At 38.9% G+C, this 19830-nt stretch overlaps 1 protein-coding gene across 1 annotated transcript; it reads right to left on the reverse strand.

The window, feature by feature from the left end:
- Positions 1–378: 378 nt before the first annotated feature.
- On the reverse strand, positions 379–16326 carry RP1 (retinitis pigmentosa 1 (autosomal dominant)). Its single transcript, XM_015567438.1, has 4 exons — positions 16221–16326; positions 10695–11288; positions 9393–9564; positions 379–7148 (listed from the first exon to the last, which is right to left on the reverse strand). The coding sequence occupies exons 2-4, from the start codon at positions 11274–11276 to the stop codon at positions 1558–1560; spliced, it is 6345 nt and encodes a 2114-aa protein (XP_015422924.1). The 5' UTR covers positions 11277–11288; positions 16221–16326; the 3' UTR covers positions 379–1557.
- Between the last annotated feature and the right edge of the window lie 3504 nt (positions 16327–19830).

Below are 19830 nucleotides of genomic sequence, written 5' to 3' on the forward strand. Positions count from 1 at the left end.
GAATGAATGACTAGGTTCTAATCCTGACATGATGCCTACTGTGCACCCTGACAGAAGTACTCTGGCTCCCTGCTTCTAGGTTGTCTCATCTGCAAAAAGGTAGTTTCAAAGCCAACAGTGCCTTTACAAGGAAAGATTACATACAATAAATCTGTAAGACTATCATAGTCCCTGGTAAACAGTAGACACAAAATTAATGTTACCTCTTCTCCCCTATTATTTCTCCACAATTTCACCAAAAGTACTCATTGCTCAATATAGAAGCTTATATAACATTAAGCTTTCACCTTTCAATTAGAAGTATGTATCACAATGTAGAAAAGCCATACTCTATGTAGAGGCAGTCTTCATCTGGTGAAATAAATAGCAACTCATAATTTTTTTATGAATTTATTACTCATGTTCAACTGACCAAAGGTATTCTCCATAAAATCAATTACCTTTTAGTTTCTTAATACCAAATTTGTTATTTTAGCACCTCTACGTGTGACTCCACAAAACATTAATCGTCCTACTTTGCGTCAGTTCCAGACAAGAGACACAGACTTCAACATTTTATAAGACTCATTTCTATACCATCATATAGTGAGGAAGAAAAAGGGATCTTAAAAGGTTCCTGGATTAAGTCCCAGACAAAATATCATGATATTCAAAGCACAGAATTTATGGTTCATAGTCTAGTTGAATTTATCCTCTGGGCAACATGTTATTTATATGTAATTTTTTATTAATGCAGGTTAACACAGAAAGAATTCTGTCAAGTTCCTCTTCACAGAAGTACTTTTCCAATTCTGAAAAGTTTAGTCACCTCTAAAATCACCTCTTTTCTTTTCCAAGTTAAATCGTTCCAGTTCCTTCAATTTTTCTTCACAGAGTATGCCTTAACATTTTCCATTTTGTATGACCTATTTGAATCTCTTGACATTTTACTAATATTTAAAAGAGTATAATCTACAGACAAAGTACTGGAGAGACAGCTTAGTAGATAAACATCTTTTCCTAATCGTGAAGAAAAATGGTGAATCCTGTTCCACAGAAATGCTTTACAAGTTCACCATTTAACAGATGTTCTGAGGAAAACTAAATTCAACACATTTGGCACAAGAAACATTAGAGATTGTTGTGGAGATCTTATAATCAAACTTTTATCAAATCAATAAAGTTAATAAATGAAGTGCTTTAAGGCTATGTCTATTTATTCACCAATACATTTTGCACTGAGTGACAACATTAAAATAAGATATAATTCTTATACTTAGGGCATTTATAATATCCTAGGAGAAAAATCAAAGAGACAGGAAATTATACATTGTCAGAAAGACACACATTTCTGAAATAATAGAATAGAAACTGAGTCTGAAAAATGAAGAACAGAGGAATGATATGTCAAATCGGATTATCATTTTGAAGAAGTAGGAAATTCTTGGAGGTTATCTAATCCAGATCCATCCCATGTACACCATCTTATTACAAGGAAAAAAAAACTCTTGATGAAGAAAAGCAGTGGTGATATTGAAATTGTAAGTCTTTCTGTTCCTGCTTTCAAAATTATTTAATTTAGTTGGTTTTCCTCTTCCCAAATGAAAAAATTTTCACCCTCAAAACCATAAAATATTTTAATATATTTCTGTTGCTAATATTTAAGGATGTCTCGAGTAGACAGACTTGAAAAAACATTTCAAAGAAGAAATAATAGTTGATATTTTCTCTTATTACTTGGTTCAGATTTGTCCTTGAGCTCTGGAATCTGTTGTTTAATAAGTTGTTATTCTCATCAACTACTTCAAATATTTCATTTGTCAGATTGTTGGGACCTTGTGTATTTGAGTTCACATCACCCACAACTAACAGTAATGTGTGTAAGAAATTCACACAAAACCTTTTCTTTAAATATAATTGAAATTTGTTTAACTTATTTTCTTCCTCTAAGTCCAAGAAGTTAATTCTTTTTAATTTTCTTCTTTTACCCACCAAGTCAAATGTGCTATTGAAATAAAGTCGATCAAATATATCACCAATGGCTTTATCAATAAATGCCTTTCTACTACTTTCTTTCTTATTTCTTAACATGGTCTTGTTTGACTCTAGGAAACAGGGGTGTATTTTCATCCATAAATAGTTGTCCAAGGAATTTTCAATATCAGAATCTTTGCAATATGCAAATCCTCGGTCTTCCTCATTTATAGGTTGGATAATAACTGTTAGTATTGGGCAATGTTGACCACAAAGGGCATAGAGTTTATCCAAAGAGTCACCCTCCTGAAGTGCACCATGAGTATTATTATTTCCAGGCAATGGCTGATGTTTAATAGTATCATCAGAGGCAGGATGGACTTTGTTGGCAGCAGTAAAGACATGAGTGACAGAGGTGCATACTCTTTCTGACCTATGATTACCCTTCTCCTCTGCATGATGATTTCGTATTTTCTCCTTAGGACAAGTTTTATTTTGAACATCTAGCAAATCCTTCTGAAAAGGCTCAGAGTCACTACAATGAGGCATGTTAAAATAATTGCATTTTAGTTCAAGGGGTTGAGTCAGTTCCTCCAATTCTGAAGAGGAGAGTTCAGCCATGTTTGGGTTTGGGGCCAAATTTCCAAAGTGTGAATATGGTATCTCATTACTATTCCCAAGTAGAGTATCCACTGATATAGTATCTGCATTGCCACATATGCCAGAATTTTCAGGAGATGATACTCTTAGCAAATGATTTTCTTTCAGGAGCCACTTGCCCTTGTCTATCAGTACTCCTTCCTCTCTGTCCCTGAGGATTCTGTTATGATCATTTTGTTTTGTGCTATGTTCTACAATGTCTCCCCCATGATAATTGGCCTTCATGTCATTAAAGTCACATTTATCTTGTCTTCCCTCCTGAAATTTCTGCAACTTAGATGCACCTCTGGATACTTGTCCAGAAGAGCCAAATGACTGACCTTCAGAATCATAAAGACCTGCTTTTCTAGCACACTGAAATTCCACAGAATTGTAAGGACAAACCTGAGATCTGTGCGGAGGCCCAGGGAAAAAAGATGGTTTAACAATCTCCACTTTACCATAAAGTTTTTCTATTGTTCTCTTAACAAGTCCTTTATTATATTCTTTCTCTTGAGCAATCTCCTCACCATTGTCATTGGAGCCATCACTGGATGTTTTCCATGGCTGATCATTCTCACTGTCTTGTGTATAGTCTGACCAATCAGAAGTCACTGTTCTCTTGAAGCCGTTCTTAAAATCAAGAGGGGACTCTGAACAACTTCCAATTTCCATGCTTTTCACCATCATTTTTACCCTCATATTAGTTTCTCCCTCATTGAGTTCCTTTTCAGGAGCAGAGCAAAACACTAAAGATGGTGGTGGTGCCATCCCTCTACTGTTTGTCTTACAAATTACACCATTCCTTCTTTCTTCTTTCACAATGTTCCTGCTAGAGACTTCTATTAACTCCAGATTTTTACTAGTCTCTAACTCTTTGGGGATCAATTCTTCAGTGGTTTGCTCTCCAGTATTTAGCTTTGTATTAAAGATATCAATGTCCTGCTTTTCTAATTCTTCAAAGGATTCCAGTTCTAAAATGTGTCTTTCATTTGATGTTATGCTTTCGGTTATTGAACCCAATTCTTCAGAAGTCTTTGATTCTTCCTTATCAAAGGATGCATAAAAATTTTTATCCTGAGACTTTTTTAATAAACAACCTCTAGATTCACGTAGAGCACTATGTTCCTTATCAAATTCTGGTTCAGTTGCATTTAGGGAAACACCATAATGGCCCAAATTGCTATTTTGGTGTGGCACCAACACATTAAAGCCATGTTTATACCCAGGGTCTGCCAAAATATTTAGGTCTTTCTTAACATCATCAACTCTTTCTACCTCTTCAGTGAATTCCAAATTATCAGTATATGTGATTTCTTTGAAATTTAAAAAGTCACTGGTATTGCAGACTTTGATGGGAATGTAGGTCCCATCAATTGGGCAAGCTGTCTCAAAAGTATGTTTTTCCTCGTGAGCACAAACCTTATGGGAAGATACTGCATCAGTAGGTGAGCAGACCTTTCCTGGGAAACAAGCCTGATTCATAGAGGTCTGATCCATGGTACAGCCATCACTATAGGAAAAAACGTCTCTGAGGTTACAAGTCTCTTTTGGAGGATAAATGTTACTCACAGTGCACACCTCACATGGAGAGTAAGTCACCTCTGAAAGGCAAACTTCAGAAGCACAGTCCTCACTGGCATTTAAAGAGAAGATTTTCTGTGCTTTTTCATTTTCAGTGCACTTAGAAACTCTTTGAATGTTAGGTGTGGAACAATTTGCAGAAAGACCTACTGGAACCATGTCTTGTCCTGTCTCAGTGAGTCCAAAGGGATTTGTAGTTGACTCCACTAAATTGGCAACAGCAGCCTTCAAGTCATCAGCTTCCTCTGTGATGGCAACGTGCTTTAGAACCTCCAACAAGGCAAGTATTTCTGAAGTTCTGTTGGTAGTCTTGTGAGCATCACCTTGACAGAGGCTATTCACACTTCCCTTTAGGTTTAGCACCAAGAGCCAAGCTAGAAGGACATTAGTGGATGAATCACATATTGGGTAATGGGAAGGCACGTCTACAAGTGAACCTGGCACTTGAACAATACCATTCTGGGTCTGGTGAATACTGGAAACTAAAGCTTGCAGTTGGCGAAGCAAAAGTACTAGAAAGAGGTCTTTTGGAGTGGCCTCGTCCATTGGACCTACTTGGATGGCAGCCTCTACACTTTGCCCTTTTGTAGCTAGGTTTATTTCTTGGTAAACAAGGCTTGGAAAACAATGTCCTGACTTTTCAACAGATCCTTGACTTTTAGTATTATGATCATCAATAGTTGACTGTGACGAAGTACAACATTCATGCAGGGAAAGCAAGTAAGCATCATTCAGAGATTCAACCTGGCTCTCATGGAGATCTTCAGTAAGTTCTTCACTGTTATCTTTGTCAAAAGATTTACCTACCTCTTTATCTAGATTATCTCCTGTCAAACTATCATTTTTAGTTATGAGCTTATTACTCTTCATGACACAGTTATTTCCTTTTTCAGAACTTGTGTGATAATTATTTCCTGCAAAACCATTGTTACAACTTACCACACACCTTTCCTTTTTGCATATTGGTGCTGATTTTTTAGGTTGCAAAGCTGAATGCGGATTTATGTTCTGCAACCATCTCTGTATATAATTTTGAACTGAATGATGGGTAATATCCTCAGGAAAAACAGTGTTTTTCAAAGATGGTAAGGAATTTAGCCTTGTTGTAGCACGTTGTTTACTTACAATAGTTCCTGATTTTGACTTAGCCCCTTTTTGTTTTTTCTGGCTTTTTAAAGTTATATGTGAATTATTAACTTTTGAAACTAAACTCTTCTTTTCCATTCCTCTCAAATACCAAGATGCTATTTCTGCTTGAGCCTGTTGTCTGCAAAAAGCACTGGGGTTTTGCTCAAGAAAGTTAACCACATGAAATAAATTTTGATTTTCAAAACTATTTTTGCAATATCTGAGTTTATTATGGGGAAATGCTTTATCTCCTTGACCAACTTCTTTTTTTGCAGGGCCTCCTAAATTTACTTTGTTTAATGGTCTGGATTTTCTTTTGGCTCTAAGTCCTTGAACCTTAGGATTCTGGATAATATTTAATTTATTTTTTTGGAAATTCTTAGAATTCACAGGATTGAGATTACTTTTGGAACAAAAATAACTTGTTTCAATTACCCTATCACTTGCACAAAGGTCTTCCTCACAAAGTAACCCTCCTTCAATGGGACTGTGTGAATCTTGCAATATGGTTTCCTGTGCAATTCTACCTCTTGTGTTTATTTTCTTACTAGGGATTCCTTTAGTTGTAATCTCTCCATCCTGATGCCTATAACTTTTCACTTGCTGCTGAGATATCATCTTTTTGCTGGCAACAGATGATGAAATCTGCTTTTCATTTTCTGGAAGTTTTGTTAAACTGCACTGAGAAAATTTATTAATTAGTCTGTCAATTCTTCTGGTGACAGTAGAGGATCCTACTGAAGCCGGGGTCTCAGAAATATATTTGTCAGTTTCAGAATTTGTACTTGAAGAAGGCGCTGCATCTGCTAAAATAGGACAGAAACTACCATTGGTGTTACCATAAGTTCTCGAGTTCTTCATACTAGTTTTGTTGTCTGGTGTTACATTATCAACTATATCTTCCTCCACAACTACGTTTTTTGGTATAGTGTGTGGAAAGCCATGATTATGGGACATCTCTAACATCTTCTGACTTGTAATTTCTATAACACCAGCACTTACTGAACTTGATTTGAGTTGTCTGCTTTCCTTTTTCCCTTCTGAAGATGACTCCATCTGCTCATTGTTATCTATCTGAATAAGTACTGGTTTGTTAGATACTGATGACATTTTACTGCAAGAATGTGTAAACATGTGATACTTAGATTTGTTTTCTCCATCTTTCCTTTCTTCACTATAAGAAAATTGTCCAATCATTTTTTCTTGAACTTCAGTTTCAGATACTAAGGTCACACTCCCTATCACAGATTTCTTTTGTCTCATTCTCTTTGGTCCAGGTGTAGGGGGCCTATAAAAATGATGTTCTGCTTGATCCTGAGTTCCCTGGGTGGCATTGGTGTCCATAGCAGAATTCTCACAGTTAGAAATATAAGTTTCAACCCCTTGATCTGTCATTTGAGTTTTTATCTCCTCTGCTAAACTGTCCTCTTGGTTATTGCTTTTCTCCAAAGGTGAGACATCTGCAGACAATGAACATGCTGCAATCTTTAAACCAGATTTCAGATCATCTGTTCTTCCTGGAAAACTGTTTATATTACTCTTTTCATGATTATTAGAAAGACCAGCTCTACTGACACTGGTTGTCCATTTTATGGTTTCCTCTTCTTTTATCTTGAATCGAACTTTCATCTCAACTGTCATAGTGCCATCTTGATTAAAAATAATTGATTTCTCAACATCATCTTCAGAAGGATATATCAATAAATTCTGAGAATTCTTTTTTTCTAAGGCCAAGTAATGTTCAGGAGCAAAGGAATGGTCTGAGTAGCAATCATTATTATGCATTTTGTCAGAAGCAGCAGAATAAATCTGAGACCTTGGGCTTGAAGGCATAAGTGTGCTCACTTTCAAGATTTTAAGAGTACAAGATGCCCCGCATCAAAATATAATGTGGAAGATAGAGGAGTTATAAATACATATATCCAATAGAAGAGGCAGCAAAGGAAGAAGGAAAAAGGAAATAATTAGTATGAAAAATATAATTTTTCTAAATTTCATAGTAAGATATCATTAATATGTTTCTCACCTCTATGTATTCATTGGTTATTTGAGTTCACTGTAATATCTGGTATATTTCTACAAATTTTTCTCTTAAAAAGAACTTTAATCATAATCCAATGAGGAGATTCACAGAACTTTAATTTTCAGTTGAATAGGCAATTTTAAAAAGGAAAGTATAAAGCAGAAATTGCCAAGTATTCTAGCAAAAATAGATTTTTGTGGCCTTTACTTTTGTTGTTTGATTTTCTTTACCAGTACTGAAATTGGAGTCTACCCAAATGCTGCTCAGTTATTCAAACAAAGCAAGTAATAATTTATGGTGGTATTTATTTTCCCATTTGTGCATATCCAAGAGAGGCATTTATAGCATTTTGAAAGCTAAGGCATTTTTATAATTTAAAGGCTACCTTAATCAAATAATAATTATTAATTTAGCATTCACTTTGTATAATCAGTGAATCTTATTTAATATAGGGCACAAAAGAGAGCTAGACATAAGGCCCAGATACCTCATTATCTTTATAATGTGCATTTCTAGAGATAACCTTAGCATTCATGCTTCCTATACTAAATCAAATCTTATTAGTGATTTGTATGGATTTTTACATGCTTGCCATCAATTAAATGCCCTTAACTTTTCAACAATTAAATGCCCTTAACTTTTCAATATAAACCTAGAAATATTTTCTCTTATCCCTCTGTACTTTTACCAAAATTTTAAATGAAAATGTCTTACTCATAATTTTTTAAAGTAAAACTTAAGGAAGCCCTCAGATTCCCTGAAACCATCAAAAATCATACTCAACAACCCATGTCAAACACAAAATAATAAAATCAGTTTAGCAAAATGACCAAGGTAAATAGTAGTACTGTATACATAATGAATACTCAGCAGCTAATGTGTACAAAACAGAAACATTAATAATTATCTATTGAGATTATATATAAAACTAGAGGCCCGGTGCATGAATTCGTGCACAGGTGCAGTCCGTCAACATAGCCGGTGATCGGGGCTGGTGCAGGGGAGGAGTTGGCTGGCCGGGTGGAGGGACCGTGGGAAGTTGGCCGGCCAGGGGGAGGGACCGTGACCGGCTGGGGGGAGAGACCACGAGAGATTGGCCAGCCGGCCATGGGAGGTTGGTTGTGGGAACATACTGACCACCAGGGGGCAGCTCCTGTGTTGAGTGTCTGCCCCCTGGTGATCAGTGCATGTCATAGCAACTGGTCAACCAGTCGTTCGGTCGTTCAGTCACTTAGGCTTTTATACATAGATAGATAACTAAATAACAACAATAAATAACAGATGAATTTCATCCACTCTAGTAGTAAGTAGAGGATTAATACTACTTATCCATCTCCAATTAAAATTTAAGTATAAATGGCAACCAGTACTCTAGCAGAGAGCTAAAATACTTAGCACAATGAATAATGATATTAGCCATGCCTGCATAGGGAATTTACAGCCTATCCCACACTCCTTAGCATCAAGAGGCCCTCCTCCTCCCCTATCCACATTGTGCAGTATTTCCTAAGAAATTATCAACCTAGATTATTGTTAGCAAGCATGAAGTGGCTACATAAACCTTTGCTTTAAATAAATAAAATGTGAATCTAAGGGCCTGTGTTTTTTCCTTCAGTAACTAAAGAATGCATGTAGTTAGAGATTTTTAAAAATATAGTCATTCAACTAACCTACTGAGCTCTGCATGATATAATTAAGAGAAACTTGCAACCACCAGAGATGTCATCTACATATTCCAGAGACTTCCTCATCAAACAAAGAACTGCTGGCATTTTGATTTTTTTAAAACTAGGTATTTTATGAAAGAAACCCATACCTCATAAATTCAATTTAAACAGAAATATCACAGATAGATTTGGAAAAAATCTTTTAAAAATGAGAACTTTTTATGACACTTTCCAACTATAAATATAATCAGTTTCAGTTTAGAATGTTTTTTATCCCATTTTCTCTTCTGTGATGAAGAAAATTGGCCATTTAAGCGAGGATTTTTTGTTGTTGTTGCCGTTGTTGAGCTAAAAAATCTCAGTGCTAAACAGAAATGCTGTATATTTAAGTGACTTACTCTTTTTGCTTTCTAACCTAGTATTTCCCTTGGGGTACACACGACGAGAGGTCCCTGGTAATCTAGCAGGCAGCAAGTACTTCTGGATGTCATAATTTCCTGGTTTAAATGGCTCCCTCCCTGCTGCCACCACAACTCCAGGGCTCGCAATCACGGCCTGGAGACTGGGAACCTAGAAGAAACCAAAGAGATATGGTCCTTACATAAGTAGCATGCAGTTTTGTTCTTTCCATAGGATAACTGTACAATGGATTGAATCAATTCAACAACCTCCTGGGCTTGAAAGAGATAATCACCAAGTATTTATTAGGCACCAATGATGTATCCAAAACAACGAAATACCAAAGTGTGGGTGGTGGCGGTTAAACTAACACCCTTCCTTAGCCTCCATATTAGCTGGAAAAAGACAGACCTGTCTTCCGTCAAGCTAAATAAATCTTTAAAAGGTATGCAATACTGCCCCTGCCTCCCCCACCAAAGTACCCAGCTGTAGCCAAATGTCTACCCTGCCTCTTGTGGACACAGGGGCAGCTGCAGGGGAAACTCTCCCCTGGCCCCCTCAGCAGGGATCCCAGGAAAAGTCTTTCTCTCCCTAACAGAATACATGTCTGGAGGACTCCTTTTTAAGAAATATTGTCAGCCCTGCCGTAACCGGTTTGGCTCAATGGATAGAGCGACGGCCTGCGAACTGAAGGGTCCCAGGTTCGATTCCGTCAAGGGCATGTACCTGGGTTGCAGGCACATCCCCAGTAGGAGGTGTGCACGAGGCGGCTGGTCGATGTTTCTCTCCATCAATGTTTCTAACTCTCTATCCCTCTCCCTTCCTCTCTGTAAAAAACCAATAAAATATATTTTTTTTAAAAAAAGAAATATTGTCAGCCGGGCCAACGTGCCTCAGTGGTTGAGCACTGACCTATGAACCAGGAGGTCACGGCTCAATTTCCAGTCAGAGCATAGAACCTGGGTTGCAGGTTCTATCCCTGGTGTGGGGTGTGCAGGAGGCAGCCGATCAATGATTCTCTCTCACCATTGATGTTTCTCTCTCTCTCCCTCTCCCTTCCTCTCTGAAATCAATTAAAAAAAGAAAGAAAGTAAATATACTGTCGGATGAGAATCTACACCAACACATTACATAACAATGCTCAGAGAAGGCAGACAAGGGGAGGGAGCACAGGAGAAAAACCACCCTCCCGGGGAGAAAAAGCAACCGCCCACGAGGGTGGAGCTCACACACACACGCGGGCACCTAAGCCTTCTTTCCCGCGGGACGAGCTCAGGCATGAGGAGCTGCCAGACCCTTACCTTCCTCCCATCCGTGGAGTACAGCCTGGTCACGCGGCACCGCATGACCTCCGCCAGGTGCTGCAGGAAGGCCTCGAAGCTCTGGGTGACCCTCCTGCTCAGAAGGACCACGCGCCCAGCGCTCGGGTCCCCGTTCTGGAACACCGGAAGCCGGCGCGGGGCGCTCATAAAAAAAAGCGCGCTGAGGGCCAGGCTGCTGTGCCAGGGCCGCGGGCGCCGGCGGGCCTTGTCCAGGTCCACGGGCTGCACCCTCCTGCTGTGCGAGCACAGGTACGACTGGCCGTCCTCCAGCTGCTCCAGGCACGTGATGCCGTGCCTTCCCCCAGGGGTGCTGACGTTCCTCACCCCGAAAGGCAGAGGCACCTTTCTGGACAAGCTATCCAGCAAAGCATCGAACGTCTTAAAGGACCGAGGGTTGACCACCACGCTGACCCCACCAAACTGCGGGTCTCCGCTCTTGTAGAAGCTGATCCTTTTGGCCACCACAGGGTGAGTGACACTCAGGTGGCGAAGAGAAGGAGCCTGACCTTCAGAAGAAGCCGGATGGATCATGGAAAAACTGGAGGAAGGCGTTTCACTCATTTTGGCCAAGACCTAGAGAGGGAAGAAAATTATTCATCTCCAGAATAACAGCACCATAAAGAATACATGATGAGGATCATGATAATGCAAGCTAAGTATAGTTGTAGATATCCAGGCTTTTCCCAGGATTTCCTTCATTCATTTATTCATTCATTACACCGGCCTGTTTTGAAAGATAATTTTAAGGGCCTAATAGTAAAAGGACACAAATGAAGCAGTTAAATAATGGTATTTCTCATTTAAAGATAAAAAACACCTAAAGACACTAAGAAGTGACTAGGTAAATAAATTATGATCTATGCACTCTTGCAATGGAAAGCTAGGCAACCATTACACATGACTTTGTAGATCTGTATTTACTGGCATAGAAAAACGATCATGACCCATTGCTAAGTGAAAACGCAGTTTGTAAAATACGTATGCTATGACATTGCTAGTGTATTCAACAACCCTCCCTATACATGGATTTCACATCTGTAGATAAAACCAACTGCAGATGGAGATATTCAGGGGGGAAAAAGTTACGTTTTTGCTTATGTGTACTATGTAGTTAGGCCTACAATGGTTGCATCTCTACTGAATATGTACAGACTTTTTTCCTTGTCATTATTTCCTAAACAATACAATAACTATTTACATAGCTTTTACATTGTGTCAGGTATAATCATCTCGAGGTAATTTAAAGTATAAGGGAGAATGCACATAGGTTATATGCAAATACTATAACATTTTATATATGGGACTTGAACATCCATGGATTTTCTTATCTGCGGTGTTCCTGGAACCAATCCCCTCATGGATACTGACGTTCAACTTGTACATCAAAGGTGGGCAAATGTGGGTTAATAATAACATAATAATTAACAAATGAATAATAATACAAGAGCAGACTTTTGTTTTGTGTACTCACACCGATAAACCTACTTTTGCCCACCCCTGTATTTATTATACTAGGGGAAAAAGTCTAAAAGTATGCACAGCCCACTATTTATGACAGTTATCTAGGGATGGCAGTGCTCGGGACAATATTGATGGGGTTTTTATACATTGCTAAATTTTATGAATCTTTAAAATTAACAGGTATTCTTGAGCAATTAAAAAAATAAAGAGACAAATTAGAAACCATCCAGTGAGAAAATTAGTTCTGCATGCCCTCACAGTTAAGGAAAAGAGGGGAAATAGGAAAGATTTATCAAGTTCAATTGTCTGTTGGAGGGAACCAAATGAGTTCATCTGGAGGAAAATGTTTTCTGACATTAAATTCTAGAATCACATAAATCTAGTATCACATAAATCCCTAAATAATGGCCACATTAAGACTGTGTAAAATGTTTCTATTACAGATTGTAGAATGCAGGAAAATTATCTAACACACCACTAATCCTACTTGGAGAAACTGCAGTAAATACCTCTGTTTTGAATGACAGCTAAAAGTGGTGCAATCAATACTGCTCCCACTACTGGTTCTCAAATGAAAACTTCCGGAAGGAATTTCTAAGCCATTGTCAGCCAATCTCTGAGAATCTGATTGACAAGTAAGCTTCTTGTGGAAGGGTTTATCTGTTTGGGGGCTTGTTTTCCATTTGTAGCATATATGGGTATTTTCTATTGTTTTAAATCAATATAATCATTAGTGTCTTTTGACGTGGTAAAAAAACAAAACAAAACAAAACAAAAAAACACCACAACTCTACAGCCTTGAAGACAAATTAAACACGCTAAATAAATGTGATCAATATTATAGTGATGACAACAGCATGTTTGTAATTACAAATGAGCTATAATAAATCTGGCCCAAATCACCTGTAGTGTCTTTTGACATGGTAAAAATAACTCTACAGCCTTGAAGACAAATTAAACACACTAAATAAATGAGATCAGTATTATAGAGATGACAACAGCATGTTTGTAATTATAAATGAGCTATAATAAATCTGGCCCAAATCACCTACCTAAATGTTTGCAAGTTGTCATCTAAGATTATCCAGTATCATTTGTAAATCTTACTTACATGTAACTTAGGAAAATGAACGTAAAGATCAACCTATAAATTAGGTGTCTTCCCTTCTGCCTCCCCACAGGGTTTAAAGTAATTATGGTACTTAGGACAGTAAAGGCAGCTGCAGCAGGCATGCGGATCAGGATTGGGGAATCCAGCTTTGCCGTGGAGTCAGCAAAACTGCAGCCTCTTCTCATCCTCTGCTCACAAACTGTGGTCTGACCTTGAGCGCGCTGCTTAATCTCCATGCCCTCACCAACCGTAAGAGGGAGGAATTCCTTCAATACTTATATAAAAGACTCCAGAACTCCTTGTCTCCAATTACGTTTTAGGTTGGTTTACTTACACATTTTTCATGAATAGTATTTGAAATACATTTTTCTCCTAATTTTGGAAAATTGTATTAATGTGTAAGTACAGTGAGGCTTTTCATTTCAATAGCTTTCTGATGGATCTCACTATTTGGAGAGCTGTTGACCTGGTGACATATTTTTCTCCTGATTTTGGAAAATTATATTAATGTGTAAGTACATAGTGAGGCTTTTCATTTCAATAGCTTTCTGACAGATCTCACTATTTGGAGAGCTGTTGACCTGGTGATCATGATGGGAAAACAGTTATGTGAGCTGATAGGCTAGGGGTTTTGGTTTGTTGGTGTGTTTGTGTGTGGAGGGCTGACTGAAAAAGAGAAAGGAGAGTTTGTGCTGGGACCAGGAAGGAGAACATGGAAGATAAGGATAATTGGAAAGAAGGGTGGGCCCCATCGTTCCTATCCCACCGCTGCCCAGCCCTGAGCACTGGTTTTGAGTCTGATGCATGAAGGGAAGAAACTGAACGTACCATGCCCTGGGAAGATGCCAGATGCCCATCAGTGAAGGGGCATTTGCAGAGAAAGTACCTGCAGCGGGGTGGTTGCTAGCACCTTGAGGAGGAGGCAGTAGCAAAAACAACAAAAACACAAGTTCGTATGTTCCTAGTGGCATGTAAGAGGATCTCTGGGAACTCCTAGAGTCACTGGGAGAAGTTTTAAATAATAGTGATATTTTTGCATGTATGCAGATGAGACTTAAAAGCCTTACATGCCCCTAGGTGGTCATTGTGTGTACAGCATAAAACATGATGAAGATTCAGTGTTATTGTTGAATAACAGGATCTACTAGTGTGTGCATACATGCACAATACAATAATCAGGGAAGAGAGTACAAGCCAGGTTCCTTCCAGGGCAAGTGTTTCAGCTTTTGACTTGATCATATGTATCTTTTACAGGGATTATGGGAAATTCAGAGAGTAACTCAATAGTACGATTGAGGAAGAGTCCAGGTAGGAGAGGTGAGTAGCCCAGCCTGAGGGATTGGGGCTGTGAGTGGGAAACGATGGCAGCATCCAGAGGAAAGCCTATGAGGAGCTGTGGTGCCAGGGGCAGAGTGGAGATGCCCTCCAGGAAGAAGGCAGGAAGGAGTGGAGAATCTGCCGGTGCACAGGAGCAAGGCCAGAGATTGGTTAGTAAGCCTTGAGTAGTGTCCCCTCTCATGAAACAGAGCTACCAGCCTTCCACAACTTTTTGTTACCCTGACTCAGTTGTGCTTTAAAACCTAATCAGAGCCTTGGCCGGGTAGCTCATTTGGTTAGAGAGCTGTCCCAGTATGCCAAGGTTGCAGGTTCCATCCTGGGTCAGGGCACATATAAGAAACAACCAATTAGTGCATAAATAAGTGGAAAACAAATCTCTCTTTCTCTCTCTCTCTCTCTCTCTCTCTCTCTCTCTCTCTCTCTCTCCGTCCCTTTCTCTCTCTGTCTCTAAAACCAGTAATAAAAATGAATCAGAATTTGGATGAATTTTTTAAATGTTTCTATACATATGTCTTAAATAATAAGGCTTATTCTATCCCTCTGATATTGGGATGTGGCAGTAATATACTTAGGGGATTTCTAGGGAATAAAAACACTCCGTAGCCTAAAGCAGTCTAATTCTCCCAGCAGGTTAGGATGAAGGAGAAGCGGAAATAGGTAACAAGAGTAACTGTAGAATTTTAGGCCCATCACTTTCCTCACCCCTGACTTCCCTAGAAGTAACAAACTGTCCTGCCTCCAGGCCAAATTATATTGAAATCTGCTTCTAATGATTTGGCAGCTTGCACCAATAGAGTCTCCTCTTTCATTCATTCTCTTCAGTGCCTAAAGTCAGACCATGAACTATCATGAATAATTGTACATGTATTGCTTCTTAAGACTGAGCAGGTTTTTTTAACCACCCTTTGGTTCCCTGGGTTCATGATTGGTCTCAATTATCTGTGCTGCTCTGAGATAAACGCAGTGGTTGCCTCTACCAAGAGAGTTGTACCTTCTCTACGCTACTCATTTGACAAAACAAATGGCAGACTTACAATAGCCATGCATCATTTCACTAATTGTAACTTAAATGTAATTTTCTACCACGAAGTAGGAATTTAGAAAGAAGAATAACAGGAAACAAAATAAGAAAAATGGTATATTCATAGTATTAGTGCTATGACATTTCAGAGATTTAATGTTGCAAGAAAAATTGGTTCATTTCACAGATTATCATAACCATGCAGTGGAACTGAGGGGTGGGAGTTCAGAAAGGAAACACAAGAGTCCCCTATGGTAGTCGAAGCATTGTTGAATTATAAGCAGCTTTCTTTATAATGTGTTGCACAGATTTCTCTAATCAGTAAATAGTGATTTTATAATCAGTAAAAAGAAAATGTTACTCATATTTTATTACACTAGAATTTCTTCATTTCTTCTACTTCAATATCAGCATATTGTGAAGGTTTGTAGCATATTTAGGTATTAGGAATATTTCTTCCTTTTCTAATGGTTAAAGATAGAACGCAGATATGCAGTCTAGATATAAAATAAAGTTTAACTAGCTAAGCATAGCTTATTTTCAAAATAAAGATTTCAAATAATTTTGTACTTACCAGAACTTGAAACTTCCTTATTTAAAAAAAGATGTTTTAAGTTGTTTGTATAATTCACATGAAGGTTACTGGATATGTAGCCTGCTCATTTCTTGCAAAGAAATGAATGTCTTTGGGTTTATTGTTAGTGCATCCACACAGGGCTTTAGTACAGCCAATTAATTTAATTCAAGGTGATGCTAATCACCAGACAGGAGTCACCTTAAAGGGGACCACAGCCAGAAACAAATCAGTTTCTAGCATGCTCCACAGTTCTGAAATCTGCCTAATTAGAGCGTCCCTTGTATTATCTTGCTTACCCAGTGTCATTCTCAGGAGAAAACACTTTGCCAATGTATAAACATTTCTCTCCCAGACAACCTTAAGTCCTCACTTATTTATGTTGAAGAGAAAAATTGTTATGCTGCCAAAAATGAAATAGTTTGACAGATTATCATTCTATGAAAAGTAATTCTGAGTCAACATTTGCTCATGGTAGTCATTAAATAAGCAAAGGACCTAAGCCTTTTTGTTTTTAATGTAAGCACTCCTTATTACCTCATCAGTGTAGTTCTAATGAAAATGGCTGGAAGTGTGAACAAAATCGCTGCTCAGCATAACTCAGGACAAATGAGAGAGGCAGAGCATGAGGACATGAAGGAATTTTACACTTCTGCATACACAGCACTCTTCCATTGCTTTGCTTAATCATGATGGGAATTTGAACATATTCTAGGACTTTCCATGAAGTCCCCAGATGACACCTGCTGCTCCTGATGGCTACCTGTAGCCTAATAGGATTTGCAGATATCTCACCTCATCGGATTTCTTATCAGGCTTCCTGCCTTCTTTCTGAACCACAAAAACAAGGTAAGAGGCCCTTCAGGAAGGAAGGATCAGGTGCAAATATGTTCCCAAATGTTGTCTCCAAACAGATCACACACAAAAAATGATTATGAAGTTATATAATTTGCCTCATAAATACTGACTTTGTAATAAGTCACCTATTCAAACGTTAAAAAAATAGTAAGAAAGGAAGGACAGGAGGGAGGGAAGGAAGGAATGAGGGGAGAGAGACAGAAGGGGAAAAACAGAAGGAAGGAAGGAAGGAAGGAAGGAAGGAAGGAAGGAAGGAAGGAAGGAAGGAAGGAAGGAAGGGAGGGAAGGAGAGGGAGGAAAGAAGGAACAGGGGAGGTATAGATACAAGAAACAATAGTATTTAAGTATGCTACAACCCTCCATTCATAATAATTACTACCTACACAAAGACATGGCTGTTAAGTAAGTAAAGAAATTTATGATTACAGCCTAGCACTAGGCATGAATGGTCCCATTACCACCTCCAAATTGGGAGGCAATAAATGAGAGGTGATTTTTTACATACAGGAATTGTTAATAAGATTGCCAGCTGATTTCTCATCAGAAATCTTGGAGGCCAGAAGGCAGGGTGATACATTGAAAGTACTAGAAGATAAAAACCTCAATCAAGACTTCTCTATCCGGCAAAACTGTCCTTCAAAAATGAGGGGGAAATTAAGACATTACCACATAAACAAAAAGTCAGGGAGTTCATTACCACTAGACCTAATGCTAATGTTCTGTAAGAAATTATAAAAGAAGTTCTTAGCTTAGAAATGAAAGACTACTAGACCACCCAGTGAAGTGAAGTAATCAATATGAAGAAAGCAAGGCCCTGGTAAAGGTAAATACCTTCAGGTAAAGGTAAATGGGTAAAAGGAAAATTATATAAAAACCAGTATTGTTATCATTTTTGACCACAACTCCAGGCTTTTTTTTACATGACTTAAAATAAAAACGCATAAAAGCAATTATTAATGTCACTGTGCAAACAATGCATAAAACCTTCATTTCTGATATTAATAAAAGGGAGAGGGGAAAACTGATTGGATTGAGCGACCCCATTCCGGCTTTAACTTGGTCAGACCCACTGCCTAATGCAGTGGTTCTCAACCTTCCTAATGCTGCGACCCTTTAATACAGTTCCTCATGTTGTGGTGACCCCCAATTTCATTGTTACAAATTGAACATAATTAAAAGCATAGTGATTAATCACAAAAACAATATGTAATTATATGTGTTTTCCGATGATCTTAGGCGACCCCTGTGAAAGGGTCGATCGACCCCCAAAGGGATCGCAACCCACAGGTTGAGAACCGCTGCCCTAATGTGAGTTCCACTGATGAGACTGCAGACTAAACACAGGTTCAAAGTCAATAATGACGTCCCTATCCCTTCCAACAGAGCAGCATGGCAGCCCATCCCATGTTGAGGGTCTTCCCTATATCTGGTCTCACTTACTCCCTTCACCTTACAGCCTTCTGCCTCTGAGCCAGTGAGCCCTGCAGCCTATCACTCTGCATATAGTGGATACGGCAGCACATGCCAGATGGCCACGAGATTACCTGGATTTGTGAGTGATTACAAATCAAATTGCTGATGTGGGGGAGGTAAGGGACAGCTAATGGGATGAGTTGAATCCCAGCCTGAGAGACTGAGATTTACCACAACAGAACTAACACAGATTTTGGAGAACGAAAAGGACAAGACAAAAATGGTATTTAAGATGATATTCTACTAGCAGCATTCAGTAAATGTACCCAGAGAACGAAAAAGGAAAAGACTGAAGAAAGAAATGCAGCATGGAAACAAATCTTTAAGAATTGGCTTGGAATAAAATGGTGGTCTGTAATGAAAGCAAAAGATATTTCCCAAGCACTGTTCTAGGCTCCACAGAGACAGCACAAATGAAGCACAATCTCTGCCCTACAGGAACCATCCTTCTAGAGGGGAAACTAAAGCCCTAGCTGGTTTGGCTTGGTGGATGGAGTGTCAGCCTGCAGACTGGGTTTGATTCTGGTCAAGTGCACATGCTCAGGTTGCGGGCTCCATCCCCAGTAGGATGCATGCAGGAGGTAGCTGATCAATGATTCTCTCTCTTCATTGATGTTTCTATCTCTCTCCTCTCTCCCTTCCTCTCTGAAATCAATAAAAATATATCTAAAAATAAAAAATAAAGGGGAAACTAAAAATGCAATAGGCACCACTCATACCTTATTTGACACACATTCTCAAGTTTTCTCCCTGTATACCTTCCTCAGAGAGGTTAGAAAGCCAAGTACTCACCTCCCAATCTCTACGTCAGTAGTCTAAGTGATCTTGTTTAGGCCAAGACAATGTAAGAGAGCTCTGAAGGAGCACTTCTGGAAACTTTTGCTTTCTTGATAAGAGACACATATGGTGCCACCCCCTTTTCTGCCTTCATGCCTGGAATATGGGATTAACACATGGAACTACTAAGAGGCAACAAGTATGAAGATAAAAGGTTGACACACTAAGGATGGCCAAGTAGAGAGATAGGAGAGCCTGGCCAGTGTGGCTCATTTGTTGATAGTGGACCTATAAACCAGAAGTCACAGTTCAATTTCCAGTCAGGGCACTGCCTGGATTTGGGGCTCAACCCCCAGCAGGGGGCGTGCAGAAGGCAGCCGATCAAGATTCTCTCTCAACATTGATGTTTCGATGTTTCTGTCTCCCTCTCCCTCTCCCTTCCTCTCTGAAATTAAAAGAAAGGGAAGGGAAAGGGAGGGAAGGGGACGGGAGGGGAGGGGAG

Source organism: Myotis davidii, unplaced genomic scaffold, assembly GCF_000327345.1.
Source record: "Myotis davidii unplaced genomic scaffold, ASM32734v1 scaffold1, whole genome shotgun sequence".
Lineage (NCBI taxonomy): Eukaryota > Metazoa > Chordata > Mammalia > Chiroptera > Vespertilionidae > Myotis > Myotis davidii.